We start from the raw sequence: 17,995 nt of genomic DNA on the forward strand, positions 1-17,995 counted from the left end.
CCAATGCACAGGGGGAAAGAGGGCGGCTGAGGGAGGGGCTGGGAGGCGGGAGCTCAACAGTCCCCACCCCACCTCCCCCATGCTGCCCTTGACCATTAGCTGCCCTGTGAGGATGTCAGGTGGACAGGCGGGTGCGCGGGGCCGGGACAGGGCAGGAAGCAGCCCTTGCTGGGCTGGGAAAGAGGGGGCAGCCCTCCCACTGGGGAGTTGGGACATCAAAGGAGTGAATGTAGACAGAAAAGACGGGGGGGGGGGGGGGGCGTGTGGAGTGGAAGGTGGGGAGGGGAGGGGATGGGGAAGGGGAGAGGGAAAGGGACAGGAGAGGAAGGGAGGATGGGAAGGGGGAGGGAAGGGTGGGGAGAGGAGGAGAGATGACCAGAAGAGAGGGGATGGGAGAAGGGAGGGGAGGGGAGGAGAGGGGAGGGGAGGGGAGGGGAGGTGGGCCTCCTGGGTGTCCTCCAGAGACAGGACCTGGTCACGGGAGAGAGTCCTTTGACCAGATTTAAAATACCAGCCGTGCCTGATGACCGAGGGTGTTGGCGACATGAAGTAGGGATTTCTGTCCACGGGGAGAGGGTGACCGAGGTGGGCAGGGCCTGGAGAAGGTGTTGGCTGTGTCCACAACCTCTGTAGTGGTGGCTTTCTCACAGGTCATAAAATCCACCCGTGTCACACCCAGGTTCTTATTTCTTTACAGAATAGAATAAAAATAAATTGTGGCGTTACCGTTATAAAGCCTGCGCGCTGGTCCTAGAGGAAAACACATTGCTGACGGAGGTTCGGGAGCCGAGGTGGGGTGAAAGCAAGACCCGCCCAAACCATTAGGCATGTTTCTGATGGCGGGGGGTGGGAGGGGGGTCGGCTAATGAGATTGTGATCAGCCCAGGGGCCCAGGACCCCTGCCTGCCCAGTGCCCAGCTCAGGGGCTGGCGGGAGGGTTCCGGGAAGGGTGCCCAGGACAGGTGCACGCTGACGCGGCCCCAGGAGGACAACAGCCCAGGCAAACAGTCTGGGTGGCCCCCTGTGGGGCTCAGGGAAGGCAGTGCCCCTGGCCCCGCTCAGTCTGTGCCCCCACCGAGCTCAGGGCTACCTCGTCCCTCGTGAGCACGCAGGTCGCTTGGCCTATGCAGTGACAGAGCGGGTGAGGTGCCCTGGGGCAGCCCGGGTGTCTGGAGTCTGTCCCCGGGTAGTAGCCCCGACCTCGCATCCCCTAGGCTTGGTTTTGAGGGTCCCAGGTAGCGCTCAGGGGTGAGGGGGCTTCTGCCCCCCCCCCCGGGCGCTCCACCCCCACAGCCACTGGCCGCGGGTCCCAGGGGGCAGCTCCAACCTCATCTAGTCTCATTTCTGGGGAGGGGTCTGTAGCCCCAGCCTGGACAAGATTCCTCTCGTCCGGCAGCCTTGCTCTGTCCTCAACTGGGGCTCCCAAGCCTCCACGGGGCCACGAGAGGGCCAGCCAGTGTTTCGTGGAAACCAGCAAGAACCCAGGCCCTGCGGAGAGCAGTGCTGGCAGGGGCCCCGGCCCACGGCGGGTGCAGTCACATTCCCGACACCTCACCTGCGTGGTGGGAACGCGCCTGGCTCGTGGAGCCAGCTGAGCTCTCGCCGGGACTCCGCCTGCCGGCCCAGGGTCATCACAGACGGCTGTCCCTGGCGGTGTCCACGCCTCTCCGCTCCGGGCATCGGGGAAATGGAGTCTCTCCAGCAACAGCTGGGCTGATTTCGCGGCTCCGATCCTGGAGAAGAAGGCGCACGGCTCATTTGTCTGCCGGTGGGCGCACATCACACGCCCGCACAGTCCCGGCGTGACGTGCGGATGTGGACGCAAGAGGGGGCACCGCAGCCCTGGGAACAGCAGAGGCCCCTCCTCCAGAGGGCCCTTCCTGGGCACAGGGGCGTGGCCCTGACCCTCACCCAGAAACGCACAGGTCCGGCTTACTGTGCGTGCCCCCGGGGGCCTTCCTGTGCACCTGCCTCCCCACCCCACCAACCCCTGCCCCCGCCAGGAGCCAGGTTCACAGTTCAGAGTTAAGTTCACCGACCACCGACCTGGGGGCAGTTCTAACTCCAGCCTGTGGTCTCATGGCCCAAGCACTGGGATGTAGTCTCGTGTCCCCAGGAGCAGCCTGGACGGTCACCCCTAGTGTGACCTACTTACCGATAGTCAGCTGTGTCCTGTACGTCAGGATGCAGCGGGGGGACACAGAACCCAAGCGAGAAGACACCCAGGAACGACCCCTGATGGCCTCCCCAGGAAAATGCAACCGGGGGAAGCCGGGGGCTTCCGGACCGTTCTGGGAGCCGCACCCTCTAAGAGGGATGGATCCCAGAGAGGGGTTGTGCTCTGCCACCCAGCCTCTCCAGTGCTGGGGCCTGAGCCAGGACAAGGCTGGACACACCCCCAGTCGCCTCTCCTGGCTACTCGTCACTGCTGGGTCTCTGCCGCTGGTGGGGTGGGCGGAGGGGGGGCCGGTCAGCGGGAGGGCCTGGGTGTGGATGCCTGGCCGCCCCGGTCACCCAGACCGACGCCTCTCTCCGCACGTCACGCACGTCACGGGGGACATGGCCCCAGGCTGTGTGGGCTGCATCTGGGCCCCTCTGCCAATCTTGTGGCTGTGAGTCAACACTGGGGTTCCTGGAGGGAAGGGAGGGTCTGTTTGCTGGTCGACACTTGCTAATCTCTGCCTTCCACTGGGACACTGGGGCCCCTTCTGCTGTGTTAATCCTGAGCAAACCAGGCTCCGTGGCTTGCCTCTGACCTTCTCTTCTGTCCACACCTGCCCTGCCTGCGCTGGGGCCACGCTGGGCCAAGCCTGCCCCCGCCCCCACCTCAGCGGGTTCCAGAATCTCCCTGCTGCTTCTTCTCTCCCATCCAAGGCTGCGGGCAAGGAGAAGGGAGAGGGAAGGTGGGGAGGGGGAGGCACCTGCCCCGGGACCTGCCGCAAGGCAGGGCCCCCGGAACCGAGGGCCCGTGCACACACATCTGACGCCTCCTTGGGCTGGCTCTGCCCTCGAGATGCAGTGGCTGCCCCTCCGCTGTCCCGTTTCCTCCTCCCCCACTGCTTCCCTTCCCCTCTGCTGCTCAGAAAGGAGCTTTCTGGAGAACATTTTATTTTGATGTGGTTTCAAGTTTATGGGTACAGATAGCAGAAAGAGCTCCTGTCTGCCTTTATCCAGATTCACGGATGTCTGCACCTCAGTCTCTCGGCTTTGCTGTTTCCTCTCGTGTGTGCGTGCACTTGCCCACCGTCTGTATCCACGTGTGTTTTCTAAGCCACATGGGTTTGAGAAGCATGGCCTCCGCCCCTCCATAGGTGGGTGGGTGTCTCCTAGAGACAGGCCAGGGGTCTCCCTCAGCAGAGCCAGCAGGGGCATGCCACGCCCTCTAAACCAGGGCCCTCTGTGGTCTTGAGCCGGTCATGGTCGTCATGGCCGCACATTCTCCAGGATTCGATCCAGGACCACAGGTCCTCAGCCTTTCTCTGTGTTCCTTGACCATGGCCTTTTCGAGGGGTGCAGGCTGGTTATGTCGGACGGCACCCCCAAATCCGGGTCCGTGTGCAGCTTCCTCCCCCTAGGATGGAAAAATAACAGTAAAGCTGTGCCCTCGGGGCATGGCTTCTGGAGGCTCCCAACGTCAGGCAGAACCATCGCCGGGATGGATGTCCACCTGCATCACTGGGCTCAGGGTGCGTGGGCCAGGTCTCTCCACTGGACGCCACCCATGTTCCCTGGAACTGGGAAGGGTCTGATGGGCAGAGCTGGGGGGCCCGTAGAGAGCTGGGCGCCAGCCCGCCTCTCTAATCCCTCCCGCTCTCCTTAGTTGGCATTCCGATGCGGGGAGACCTTCCTCTTCTTTCCCATTTGTTTATCTTTCCTTGATTCATCTATATCAGTAAAAGCTCATGAACTTCTATTTGCAGTGTGAATCTATTTAAAAATATAAACCCATCAGGAAAAGAGGGGGCTGGGAAGCTCTAAGCTTCTGTTCCCCACAGACACACTGGCACAAACAAGGACGAGGTGAGCCAACTTTGCCACAGCTCGAGACCGTCAGAGGAGTGCAGAAACCAAGCTAGTGTCCCATCAAGAAAGGGCTGTCTTCAAAATGATAGGAAATCTTCGGGGCATTTTTTCCCATCCTTGCCCCACCTCCACCCCAGTGCAGTGGCAGTTTTGGCCTTGGCCTGGCAGCCCAGTTTCCCATTATTCCTCCCCCAAAACCAGAAGGAGCAGAGAATGCCTTGTCTGCAAATTATTGTGTACGTCTGTTCTAACCTGTCTGGTGGGTACCTGAAGGGCTGACACAAGGTGCTCATCTCCGTTTTGCTTAACTTGGGACCTGGGTGGCCAAAGCAGTGGGTGCAGCTCTTGTAAGCCTCTAGGTGACCACAGACCCACAGATTCCTGGAGCAAGAGGTCACAGGTGGAGACACGCAGTGGTCCACCTTCAGCCTGCACCGATTCAAGTGGGGCTCTTCGGGAAATCAGGACGTGAAAGCAGCTATGTGCAAATGGGAGTTTGGAAAGCCACATCCTTGTTCAGGAGAGAGCCCCGGGCTCAGAGCAAGCCTGCCCGAGTGCTGAAGACCCGTCCCAGCACAGAGCCAGGCTGTAAGACTGCAGAAGCTCGAGATAGTTGAGAAAACTCTACCAGAGCATGAGCTGAACACGAACTAAAGGAGCAGAGACTTCAGTGATCACACCAGGCAAGGAACAGTCTTTGTAAAAATGTTTGGACAAGTCTCAAAACAAATGGACGGGACAGCCTTCAACAACAATGAAAGGAAGCAAGGAAATAAGGAAGGAGGAAAAGAGAAGAGAGGAGAAGAAAAGGCAGAGAAAAAAAACCCAGCAAACACTGGAGAAGGCGGAGGTTCTAATTTCCAGAGCTACCATAATTATAATAGTCACGTCCCCAGTTTTCAACGAAAATCACAAGGCTCACAAAGAAGACATGGCCATTAAAAGGAACAAAATCATCCCCGAGGAAGATTTACTGGACAAAGACTTTGGAACAGCCGTGTTAGGTGTGCTCGGAGGGCAAAGGGGACCCCAGATGGGAAACAAAAGGCAATCAGGAAACTGATGCACGCCCAGAATGAGAATGTCGACAAAGAGATAAAAACCGTTATTAAGAAACCAGACAGGAATTCTGGAGCTGAAACGTACAACAACTGAAGTGAGGAATTTGCTAGAAGGAAAGAGTGAGAAGTGCGCGTGCAGGAGGGGCCCTGGGCTGACATACGCACGGTGAGTGACCCAGGAGAGAAGAGAAAGGGGCAGAAATGTTGGAAGGAATAAAAGCGAAAACTTCCAAGAAGCACGACAATCTCCAAGTAGGATCAACTCCGAGAGATCGACACCGACACACATCGTAATCAGACCGCTGAGAGACGGAGAGATGACCCTGGAAGGACCGGACAGAAGCATCTTGGCACGTGCATGTTCTCTCCACCGAGAGACTGTCGGCTGACTTCCCACCAGAAATCTCAGGAGACAGAAGGGAGTGGATGGTAGATGTGAAAGTCCTGGAAGAAACAGCAGCCAGCCACGAATTCTCTCTGGGAGAGCTGCTGTCCTTCGAAAACGAGGGAGAGATTAAGACATTTCCAGAGAAACAGAAGCTGAGGGAGAGCCTTATTACAAGACCTGCTTTACAAGGAGTACGGAAAGGAGCCCCTCGGGCTGCAGTGAGGGACACTAGACGGTAAATCAAAGCTGTACGAGGGAGTGAAGGTCTCCTGTACAGCTAAGCATGTGGGCAAATATAGAAGTCAATGTTACTATAATTTCTGTTTGCCCCTCCACTTTTAATTTTCTACGGGATTTAAAAGACAAATGCATGAAAACCACAAATCCGTGTTGCTGGGCGTCCACGGTAGCAGCCGTGACTTGTCACCACAGCAGCACAAGGAACGTGTATACCGGAAGCTCGGTCGGCAGCAGGCCCACGTGGGCTACGGAAGCCTGGGGTGTTGGGTGGCCCCACGAGCAGCACAAAGACGCCCATGGAATAGACACCAAAGGAAATGAGAAGGGAATCAAAAGCCATCACTACAGAAAACCAACGAAGCACAAAAGAAGGCAGTCACGGGGGGAACAAAGAACGAGAAGACGCACAGGAGGCGAACAGTAAGCTGGTGGAGGAAAGTCTGTCGTTGTCACTGCACATGTGCACAGGTTGATTTAATCAGGGTTGATTTACGAAACCCCTGCCAGGGGCACCTGGTGGCTCCGTTGGTGAAGCATCTGACTTTGGCTCAGGTCACAAACTCACAGTTTGTGGGTTCGAGCCCTGCGTCGGGCTCTGTGCTGACAGCTCGGAACCTGGAGCCTGCTTCCGATTCTGTGTCTCCTTCTCTCTCTCTCTCTCTCTCTCTCTCTCTGTCTCTCTCTCTCTCTCCCTCCCTCTCCGTCTCTCTCTCTCTCCCTTTCTCTCAAAGATAAATAAACATTAAACAAATTAAATAGTTAGGAATGCCAGCTGGTGCAGCCACTCTGGAAAACAGCATGGAGGCTCCTCAAAAAACTAAAAATAGAACTACCCTACGACCCAGCGATTTCACTACTAGGTATTTATCCAAGGGATAGAGGTGTGCTGTTTCGAAGGGACACAGGCTTATAGCCTATAAACCCATGTTTATAGCAGTGCTATCAACAATAGCCAAAGTATGGAAAGAGCCCAAACGTCCATCGACGGATGAACGGATAAAGAAGATGTATATACATACAAGGGAGTATTACTCGGCAACCGAAAAGAATGAAATCTTGCCATTTGCAACTACGTGGACGGAACTAGACGGTATTATGCTAAACGAAATTAGGCCGAGAAAGACAAATATCATATGACTTCACTCATATGAGGACTTTAAGAGACAAAACAGATGAACATAAGGGAAGGGAAGCAAAAATAATATAAAAACAGGGAGGGGACAAAACAGAAGAGACTCATAAATATGGAGAACAAACTGAGGGTTATGGGAGGGGTGGTGGGAGGGGGGATGGGCTAAAGGGGTCAGGGGCACTAAGGAACCTACTCCTGAAATCTTTGTTGCACTATATGCTAACTAATTTGGATGTAAATTAACAAATAAATAAATTAAAAAAAAACAAAGAAAGAAAAACACAATCCAAGGGCACCTGGCTGGGCCAGTCGGTAAAGCACACAGGTCTTGATCTCGGGGTCCTGAGTTCAAGCCCCACGTTGGGTGTAGAGATTACTTAAAAATCAAATAAAACAAAACAAAAATAAAAGTAATAAGAACCACAACCCAACGACACGCTGTCTGTAAGACACTTGCGTTAGAGCTAAGGTTACAGACAGGTTACGTGTGAAAAGCTTAGAAAAATATCTTCCGTGCAAATGGTAACCAGGAGAGAGCTAGGGCGGCCGCATCAGCACCTCATAAACTAGACTTTAAATTCCAAACGGTTAGAAGAGTCGGAGAAGGGTATCATGGGTAAAGAGTCAATTCAGCGAGAAAATGCCGCAATTGCAAACCAAACCTCACGGATGCAACCACGCGCAGAGAGGCGGAGAGGCCCAGGTGACAGTCGGAGGCTCCCGCCCTGCGCTCCCGGGACGGCAGAAGAGCCAGGCGGAGGGCTAAGAAGGAAACGGAACTGGCACCCACTATGAACCCCCTGCCCCACACGCGGACACTTGCTAGGGCCGAAGACACGTGTGCCCCCAGTTCACACAGAACGTCCTCCCGCCTAAACTGTACCTGATGCTCCAAACAGGTTTTAATACATTCAAAAATATTACAATCATGCGGGCTCTTTTTTCCCGACTACAAAGGGGCTAAGCTACAGACCGGTAATGGGAGAAAAGTGTAACGTTCACAAATACGTGCAAGTTAACACGGTCTCAAGCAACCAGCGGGTGAAAGGAGAGATCGGGGGCACGGGGAGATCAATGAACACGGAAACACAACAGGCCAGACTGTGAGTCTCGGCGAGGGGGCGCCAAGGGGGACGTGCCCAGGTGTGACGCCGGACGGGGAAGACCCCAGGTCCATTACCGAGTGCACACCTCATGGCCCCAGAAACAGGAGGGAGCTCGCGGAGGGAAGGCAGCGATAACGGTTCGAGCAGGGATAAATGAGGCAGAGGCAGCAGAGAAAACCAGCGAAACCAAAAGTCCGGTCTGAAAAGACCAGCAGACAGACCGCGAGCTGGGTGGACAGAGAACAAGCAGGAAGCTGCGAATGGCTAAAACCGAAGGTGGAAGGGGCGTTACTATTGATTTTACAGACACAAATTCGATCGTGAAGAATGCCATGAGCAATTTTGCATTTGATAAACTGGAAGAGAAGGACAAAGTCCTAGAAACGCATGATCTAACAAAACCGACCCATAAAATACGGGGACCTGTGGTCAGCGGGGAGCGTGAGTCAGTAATCGCGTCCCTCCCCGCCAAGAGGGTCTCAGGACAAGAAGGCCTCACTGGGGAGGCCACCAGGTACTTACAGAAGAACTAACACCAATACTTCTCAGACTCTTCTGGAAAACTGCAGAGGGGGGACAGCTCGGACGGCACGGTGAGGCCATCGTTCCCCTGACACCAAAGCCAGACAAAGACAGAAGAAGAAAGGAAGGAAAACAACAACACAGGCTGGTGTCTGTCACGAATACTGGTGCAAACGATCCTCAATAAAACACTAGCAAAGCAACTGAGATGCGTGTTAGAGAGTTAGACACTATGACCAGGTGGGGTTTATTCCCTGGATGCAAGAACAGTCCGGCTTCCACAGATCAGCCAGTCACCCCATTCATGGAAAGGGGGGGAGCACATGATCATCTCGATTGATGCAGAAAAAGAATTTGCCAGAATTCAAGACCCTTTCAGAATAAACACGCTCAACCACGCAGGATTAGACGACAACTATGTCACGGTAAAGGGGACATATGGCAAGCGCCTGGCTCACGTCCTTCCCGGTGGCGAAAGACGAGAGCTTTGCCTCTCGGATCGGGGGCAGAGATGTCGGCCCTTACCACTCCCGCTCAGCAGAGCCCCGGAGGCTCTGGCCAGGGCCACCAGGCAAGAAAGAGAAACACAAGGGGCCTGGATTGAAAGGGGAAAAGACAAACTATCCCTGGTCACAGATGACATGATCGTACACATAGAAAACTCTGAACTCCACCGAAAACCTGTTCGAGCTTCCTGCGGTCTGCACGTGCGCCCCCCAAGTCCACGTGTTGAAGTCCTAACCCCAAGAGGTGACAGTGTCAGCAGGTGGCTGGGTCACGCGGGTGGGGCCCGCAGGAAGGGGGGCCGTGCCGTCGTGGGAGAGCCCCCACGGAGCCCCCTGACCCCTTGTCGGCAGTCTGCACCCCAGGAGAGAGCCCTCCTTGTGCACTGTTGGTGGGGATAGTGGAAGGCTGTAGTTGTTACGTAGTTTGGCGATTCCTTACAGAGTTAAACAGAATGATGATGTGGCTCTCAAGGCCGCTCCCAGGCTCTCCCCCAAAGGAGCCGGAAGCAAGGACTCGACCCGCATTCACGGCAGTCAGAAGGTAGCCCCACGTCCATCCACAGGTGACCGCGTAAGAAAACGCGACGTATTCAAACGGTGGGATGTTACGGGGCTTTAAAAAGGTAGGGGATTCTGACACCTGCCAGCACGCGGAGCCTTGCAGACACGAAGCTCAGCAAACGAGCCAGACCCAGAAGGATAAATGGTGCAGATTGCACTCGCTTGGGCCCTGAATCGCCACATCCAAGACAGAGAGCAGACAGCGGGCGCCAGGGGCCGGGGCGGTGGGGTGGGTGTTGCGTGACGGACAGAGTCTCTTACAGGAAAGACCAAAGGTGATGGAGAGGGGGGTGGGGACGGCTGCGCCCCGCCCCACACAGAGCTGTCACTCTCTCTTGGCCCCTCCAAGGCCCCTATTACTGCCCCACATGGTCCTGTGTGCTGTTCTTTTTGTCCCAGCGGAATCCCCAGTGCCCAGGGCAGTACCACGCTGGGGCTCAGAATTTGCTAGAAGAAAGGAAGGAAGGAGGGAAGGAGGGAGGACACGGGCAAGGAAAGCCATCTCTGTGAAGACCAGGAAAAAGCAAGAGGAGAGGTTGAGGGCTCGTAGTCTCCCCCCAGGACAGGGTGGGAGGAAGGGGCACGGTCCTTCTCACAGTGGGGGTGGCTCCAGGGACCAGGATGCCCATCCCCCCACAGCCACCCCCCCACCCCCAATGCTGTGACTTGCCCTCCTGACCAGCAACCAGTCACCAGCTGGGCAGTCATGGCCACCTCTCTGTATCCCAAATGCCCAGCCCGGGGCCGGGGAGCTCGGTAATGTCTGTCGATGGACAAGCTGGAGGTCTGGGGGGCCGTGGTGGCCCAACGCGTCCTCCACCTGCTCTTTCTGGAGCAGGCTGACACCCTGAGTCTCGCTGGAAATACCCTGAGTGCACTGGGAGCAGGGACAAGGCCCAGCCATCCCAAGGCCCAGGAGAGAGTGGCTTGTCACCCACGTGTGGGGTCTGGGGTGCTTCCCGGCCTGGGCCCGCTCCCCACCTGGATCACCCAGCCTAGGGCTGTCAGGTTCTAGCCTGTTAGTCACAGCACTGGGCCCCTTAGCTATGGGGTGTAGACCAGGGCTGCCGGGACCCCCACGGTTCCCATCCGTTGTGGCCACACAGAGAGGTCTGGGGACCAGGAGGCAGCAGGTATAAAAGGCCCCACTCCCAGGCCAATCCAGGGCGGGCTCTGAGCAGACCTAGAACCAGCCATGCCTGTGACTCCCCAGGGCCGTGCCCCGATCCTCCTGGACCCTCCTCCTCGGTGCCCCGGCTGGAGCCAGGCACACCACCAGACTCAGTAAATGCCTGAGGCTTGATGCGTCCTGGGGCCCTCGTCCTCGGTCTGCACTGTGGGCGGTTGGGGAGGGGTGAGCCCACACACCCGTGTGCCCACCAAGCCCTTGAGCGACGTGCACCAGGCTGCGGGGCCGGGCTGGGGCAGTCGGCCTCTGGGTTCTGCACGGCCCCGTGGGGTCCGTGGGCGGGGAGAGGCCCTGCGAGCCCGAGGATGGACAGGCTCCTGGCGTGGCCCCTGGGGGAGCCCTCCCGAGCCCCAGGAGGCCTGTCCTTCCCGGCAGCCCGCTCCCCTTCCTTGTCTTCTGTCCTCGGCTCTCTCAAGTGTGAACAGGTAAACTGGTTGAGCAAACAGGCTGGGCTCCGAGGCACTGCATCCGGGATGTCTCAATCCCCACCCGCCTCTGCCCAGAGGACGGTGCTCGTGGGGAAGGACCGGGGCGGTATCCGGGCCACGCCGGCAGCCAGGTCTCCGCCTCGCTGGTCTGGTGCACTTCCTGAGTGCCTACTGTGTGCCAGCTGTGAACAGTGGTTGAGGCCCGTGCCCGCATGAAGCCCTCCTTCCGAGACGACAGACATGAGGCCCTAAATAACTTACATTCGGGTCCCGAGTCCAAGGTGGCCCGGGTTGCTCACGTGTGTGGGGGGTGAGGACCGCCCCACACGGGGCTCACGGGGGCCCTCTGAAGGCTGCAGGGTGCTAGCTGAGTCGGGGGTGGGGGGCTGAGGACGTGCCAGCAGGGCACGGACTGAGAGGGGGACTCGGGGGAGCAGAGGGGGTCGGGCCACGAGGGTTCAGGCTGCGGGAGCCCCGGAGGTTGGCAGGGCCGTGCACGCAAGCAGGCCCCAGGCCAGGCCCGACTGCAGGAGCTCTGATGTCAGGAAACTGCACCCTGCAGGTACAGGGGGTGTGCCCTGCTCTGGAGATGCCAGCGGCCAAATGAAAAGCAGATCCCGGGACCTCCGAGGCGAGCCTGCAGACATGCACAGCCTGGGCAGCGGGGCTCAGCCGTGCTGAGGGGTGGCGGCCGGGCACATGGTTGAGAGCTCTGAAGACAGCTTGCCCGCTGCCCCCAGCAGCTCTGCGTCTATGAATTAACCCCGAAAAGGCAGGTGCAGAGGACACAGGGTGCACCTCGCTGCTCCCCACCCAAACCAATGGGGAAGCCGCCCCCACCCGCAGGGGCCCTGTGCTCCCCACCGGGGGCTGCCCCGCAAGGCACTCAGACGCGCTCAGGCTTGGGGTGAGGATGCCCAGAGTAAGACGCCTGGAGTGTGAGTCAGAGGGGACTGCGTGCCAGGCGAGCCGTTCACCGACCAGGGGAGAGGTTATCGTGTGACCCCCCCCCCCCCGCCCCCGCAGCCCAGCCGCGCCAGCTGGGGAGCGGGGCCTTCGTGGCTCCCAGTCGGGGCAGTACTGGGGTTGAGACACCAGCCCCTGGTGTCCCATCAGCCCTGCTGGGGGCCCTCCGGGGGCACATCGGCGTGTGCGCGCATCGGCCGGGGCGCAGCCTGCCCTCAGGGGAGGGTCCTGGCGTGTCAGGGACCTGGGGAACAATAGCTTCCTTTGTGCCACCCCGCCTCAGGTCACCGAGCCAGCCTCAGGAGCGAGGTGAGGGTCAGACATGCCAGGGCAGGTGCTGGGCAAGAGCCAGCCTGGGTGTCCACTCTGTTTCTCCTTAAATCTGAACTTGGTGACAGAGATGTGCAGGGGGCACTGGTGAGCATGGCCAAGGTCTCTGGGCATGAGTCTCCCCCACCCCCAAGCTCTGCAGACCAGGACCCCACCCTCCACATGCAGCTGACCCCAGCCCAGCTGAGCAGGAGCCCCAGGCCCCCAGCGATGACAGCCTCACGTCGCTCCCCACTCCTCAGGGACCTGCGGTCAGTGCCCCGGGCCAGTGCCCCAGGCTGCCCGATGGCAGAGGCCTTGTCCCCTTCAGTCCCGTCTCTCAGCCTCAGCCAGGCTCCGGGGCCGGGGGGCTCAACATGGGGACTGAGTGTGTGGGCGTGCTGACCACCTCCCCACTGCGTGAGTGAGGCAGGACCAGGGATGCCCAGGCGGCCAGCCCCTCTCCGATTCTCAGAAGCTGTGGGGTGGGATGGGGGGGCAGGGGTCCTGTGAATCTGGGGCCCACAGCCACAAATCCTTCCTCCTCCAGGCCTCTTTCCTGCCTCGGCCCCTCCCCAAGAGCAAACACACGTGGTCGGCTCGGGGGAAAGGACGGAGCCCTGCGTTGCCCAGGAGCTGGGCTTGGGGCCAAGACTTCTTGCTATATAAGCCCCGGGGCCCCCAGGGAGCGAGCACCGGGGCCCTCTGCCTCTCTGCCACCGGCCCGCTGCTGTGCCAGCCCCCAGGATGGGTGCCCCGAGTGGGTGCCTGGCGCTGGCCTGGGCCCTTGTGGCCCTGCTCTTGGTGCAGAGGACAGGTAAGACCGAAGACTGGCTCCCTCTCTGCCGCAGACAGGCCTCCGCAGGCCACCGCCCGGGGTTTCTCCTGCCTGAAATGGGCAGGGCGGCCCCCGCCCCGTGTGTCCTCAGTGGGGCCCCAGGCTCTCGGTCTGCACCCAGGAGAAGCTGGGTCCCCTGGGCAAACCACCAAGAGGGTCAGGGGGTGCGGGCCGGGTGAGGGGCCCAAGGCTGGCACCTCTCAGGTCCCTGTGAGGGCGACAGCCGTCAGGGTAGTTCCTGGAGCGGCTCCAAAATCCCTCCTCAAATCAGGGTTGGAACAGCTGACAGGTGATGAGCCCGCGGACCCACGTCAGACACTTCGCACCTCACCTGCCGCGAGGCTCTTCCCAGCCCGCCAGCCCGCCTCTCCTCTGCCTCTCCTCTGCCTCTCCTCTGCCGTAGGCCTGGGCTCTCAGCATCAGGGGGAAGCACCCGCAGCCCTAATACTTTCTGTCAATATGAAAGATACGGCCTCAGGGGCTGCCTGGGTGACGCCCGGCAGGGCTGGCCTGGAGCCCCGGCCACCGCGGCCCCGGCCCTGAGCTCTGCTCCCGCAAGGCCTCCTCCCTGGGCCCCAGCCGGGCTCGGGGGTCTGGGCAGGTGGACACCGGCCTGAGCTCTCTCCATCTGTGGTGGGGCGGGGGGGTGCTGGTCTCCCAGAGCCCCTGCCCCAAGCCGCCTCCCAGCAGGGCTGGGAGGTGGGGACTTCCTTCCCCGCAGCAGCTCCCACTGGGCGGCCACATACCCCAGCCTGCTGTGCTCTTCGGGTGCCTGTCTGCTGGTTTGCGCAGCCGGGGCCCCTACTCAGCCGGCTCCTCCGGGCTCCTCTGGGCCGCGCTGGCCTCAGACCAGGTGCCCGGACACCGGGCCTCCCCAGCGAGCCGCCTCAGCCTCCACCCGCTCCTCTCTGGGGGGCCGATCCCATTAGGGGCAGGCAAAAGAGGTCTGAGACGAGGGGGCTCACGTCAGAGGGTGCGCTGTCGACCACGGCGTTGGGGGGGGCAGTTGGCAGCGAGCATTTTCCTGGCTGGGCAACGGAGCCCGGGTCTCGCGAGGCCACCAGCCCCGAGTGGAGCCACTTCTCGTAGAAACCGGCCCCGGACGGGGATGGGGGTGCAGGGTTCGCTGCACCCGCGGGAAAACCCCTGGTTTCTGACTGTGGGGCGCGGCCCGTGGGGCAGGGGTGGACAGAGGCAGCAGCTGCGGGAGGGGCCTTCCGAAGGAAAGCGCGTTGCCCCGCCAGTGCCCGTGGCTTGCGTGCGTCCGAGGTCCCCGTTGGGAAGGACGGACAGGAAGCTGTGGCGGTGGCCTCACCCGACCCCTTGCCGCGCTGGCCCCACCAGGGACACGGGGACGTCGGGGGCCCAACACCCACTCCCCGACAAGGCTCAGTGTTAGGCCGAGTGTGCAGACCCCCGGCAGACGGAAGGAAGCAGTACAGGGCCCGTGCGGAGGGGTGCCCCAGCCTGAGCCCGGCAGAGGGGCCAGGGAGGGCTCCCCGCGGCCCCCCAAGGCAGCGAGGGGCTGTGGGGGCCGGGCCGCTGGGGGCGAGCACCTGGGCGTAGCCGTGGTCGGGCCGACGGAGGAAGCCCTGCTTGCAGGCAGTGGGCACACAGGCCACCCGGGCAGCCATCCCGGGACCCAGGCCTCCAGGCCCGCCCCCACCATGATGGATGGTTCTAGCTCGAATCTCACTCTGGTCTTGGGTTTCTGCTAAGTCACGCCCAGAAGCCTCCCTGACTGCGTGTGTCCTTCTCCCCAACAAAACTGGTCTTTGTCCTTCTCCAGGGGACTCCTGGGATGGGGCCGAACCCTCTTCTAGGGTGGCCAGGGTCAACGGGCCAACGCCTTTTCCTGATTCCATTCTCCTGCCCTGAGCCAGCAGCTGCCGGGTCACGGCCAGATGAGGCAGCACTCTGCATTCGTAGATGGGGAGAGCGGGAGTCAGGGCAAGGCCACCAGACGCAGCTCCCCGCGGGAACCCCCATCCCTGCGGAGGCCACGACAGCTACCATGTAGAGTGGTGGGGAGGCTAGACCCTGTCACGTGGCCACCACCCTGAAGCCTGCCCAGGAAGGGATGGCAAACGTCCAGCTTCTCACTGACTCCCGTCCCCTTTCCCTGCAGAGACCCAGGGCAGCACGGAGCCTGCTGTGAACAGTCGGAGGGTGGACGTCGGTATGCGGCCTGGGTTCTGGGCGCTGAGGCCTCCCGAGCAAACAGAAGGGGCTGGGCTCGGGGTGGGCCGGCGATCTGGACAGGGGAGGGGGGACAGACCCCTTTCTACAGGAGCCACATGTCACACAGAGACCCTCCTGGATCCCACCTGCCCACAAGAAGGGATCGCAGAGGGGACGGGCCAAAGAAAGCTAAGGCACAGAGCAGAGAGGCCAGAATGCTCACACACGTGCACACACGGTCATGTACTTGGACACGTGTGTGCGCGCGTGCGCACACACACACACACACAGTAAAGCCCAGGCCAGCAGTGTGTCCTGGGTGGATGGGAGGGTCTGGGAGGGGACAGCCCTAGTCCTGGGGCTCCCTGGGCTGAGTCAGGGCGGCTGCTGCCCCAGGCCGGCCTGTGAGGAGGATAGAGGTCCCGGGAAGGAGTGTCCCCGGCCATTCCCTGTCTGGCCACAATTCTAGTGTAACCCAGCCCTCACTCTGCAGCTCGGAGCATGACCATCATCCCGCCCATCACCGTCTTCCCCACCATAAGCTGTGAGTGGATGCTGCCCACTGCTGATGGGGCGGGGGCTTGCCCCTCTGGGGGCTGACGCCGGGGTGGTATGGGCAGCTGGATGGCCTTGGGCCTGGCTGGGAGCGCTCCCTGTGGACAGTGGTGGGGGCCGACCCCGGATGCTGGGGCAGGGCTCTCAGCCCTCCTGGCTGCCCTCCGAGCTCCCCGTCCCCAACCCGGAAAAGGCTACCCGTGGGTGGCTGGGCGAGGCCTGTGGCATCTGCCGGGGCCTCACCACGCTCTCCCCACAGCCCTGAACGCCGCGCACAACGGGCGGGTGTGCAGCACCTGGGGCGACTTCCACTATAAGACCTTCGACGGGGACGTCTTCCGCTTCCCGGGCCTGTGCAACTACGTCCTCTCCATGCACTGCGGGGCCGCCTACGAGGACTTCAACATCCAGGTCCGCCGCGGCCTGGCCGGCTCCAGGCCTACCATCACCCACATCATCCTCAAGACCCAAGGGCTGGTGCTGGAGGCCTCCAACGGCTCGATCCTCATCAACGGGCAGCGGTGAGCCTGGTCCGGGCTGGGGAAGGGCCGGGCCTCTGGGGCGGGTTCTGGGCTCAGGGCTGCTGGGGGCGCCGCACCCTGCTGCGCACCCTGGCCCTGGGAGGACCAGAAATTTCCACCCCAGGGAGGAGCTGCCCTACAGCCGCGCTGGCGTCCTGGTAGAGGAGAGCAGTGTCTACATCAAGGTTGACGTCCGGCTGGTGCTAACCTTCCTGTGGAACAGAGAGGAAGCTGCCCTGGTGAGGACGCCCCCACCTGTCCACCCCCCCCCCAACTGGGGACAGCCTCCCAGAGGCTGGAGCTGCCTCTCTTCTGCCCCCAGCTGGAGCTGGACCCCAAGTACGCCAACCAGACGTGTGGTCTGTGTGGGGACTTCAACGGACTCCGGGCCGTCAACGAGTTCTATGCCCATAGTGAGTGCCCCCTGGGGCAGCAGGAAGCTGAGGGCTGGCTTGTCCTGAGGAGGCCTGGAGGGGGCAGCCTTGGGGTGGCCTTACCCAGGCTCTGGGTGGACAGCAAATCGGGGTGGGGGCAATACTCAAGCCAGCGACGCCCCAGAGAAGTTTCAGGTGCCCTGGGCACGGGCAGGGGTCCCCAGGCAGCCATCCCCTGCACTGGCCCCACGGTCCCTCAGCACCCTGACCCCAGCATCTCTCCACAGACGCCAGGCTGACCCCTCTCCAGTTTGGAAATCTCCAGAAGCTGGATGGGCCCACAGAGCAATGCCAGGACCCCCTACCTTCCCCCGCCAACAACTGCACGGATAGGGTGAGCGCCTCTCTGGGGCCCGGCCTGCCCCCAGCCCCTGCTCTCCCAGGATGGTCATCTCAGGCTTCCTGGGCTGGGCCCTGAGGCATCTGGGCGGAGGGTCTCCAAGCCCTGGGGGGGCAGGGGACACGGCTTCCACCGCGGAGACACCGTCTGAGCTTCCACCTACCAAACGAATGTTCTACGTGTGCGGGCCGTGGGCTACACGTGTGCCCATCCGTGTATGCGAATACATGTCCACACATAGGCGGTCCGTGGTGGGCACTTAGGAGCCCAGCTGAAGAAGCCCCACGTGGGAGCAGGGAGGCCTCCACGGGTAGAAGCAGCCTGGAAGCTCCAGGAGGCCCAAACCAACAGAATCTCCCTCAGAGCCTCAAGTCAGGATGTGGAGCCCAGGCCCAGCCGCCTGGGGGGCAGGGGCAGGGGTGCTGGGGAAAGAAAAGGGGTTCGTCAGCGGGCACACAGGTGCCCCCGTTTCCCACTTCTCTTTGCATCGCGCCTTTCCTGGGTGCTCACACCATGGGCAGATGTGGCCTGGAGCCCTGAGTGGGTGGGTGGAGTCCACGGTCCTGGGTCACTCCCAGAGCCAAGCTGAGCCCTGCACCCAGCAAGTTCACTGTGGTTAAAGAGAAGGACGGGTGGGTGGACGGACAGATGGAGAGATGAAAGGGACCTCAAGGGGGGTAAGGGGCCCCCTGGCC

At 60.8% G+C, this 17,995-nt stretch overlaps 1 protein-coding gene across 1 annotated transcript in view; it reads left to right on the forward strand.

Annotated features, from left to right (window-relative positions):
• The first annotated feature begins 13,118 nt into the window (after positions 1-13,118).
• MUC5B (mucin 5B, oligomeric mucus/gel-forming) overlaps positions 13,119-17,995 on the forward strand; it is a 36,523-nt gene continuing 31,646 nt past the window's right edge. The window contains exons 1-7 of the mRNA XM_086679316.1: positions 13,119-13,248; positions 15,398-15,448; positions 15,944-15,994; positions 16,265-16,526; positions 16,651-16,765; positions 16,849-16,939; positions 17,188-17,294. Of these exons, the coding sequence (XP_086535442.1) occupies positions 13,179-13,248; positions 15,398-15,448; positions 15,944-15,994; positions 16,265-16,526; positions 16,651-16,765; positions 16,849-16,939; positions 17,188-17,294 (747 nt within the window). The 5' untranslated portion in view covers positions 13,119-13,178. The remainder of the gene's footprint in view (positions 13,249-15,397; positions 15,449-15,943; positions 15,995-16,264; positions 16,527-16,650; positions 16,766-16,848; positions 16,940-17,187; positions 17,295-17,995) is intronic.

This window comes from Puma concolor, chromosome D1, assembly GCF_028749965.1.
Source record: "Puma concolor isolate L17-30 chromosome D1, mPumCon1.1.hap2, whole genome shotgun sequence".
In the NCBI taxonomy this organism is placed as follows: Eukaryota; Metazoa; Chordata; class Mammalia; order Carnivora; family Felidae; genus Puma; species Puma concolor.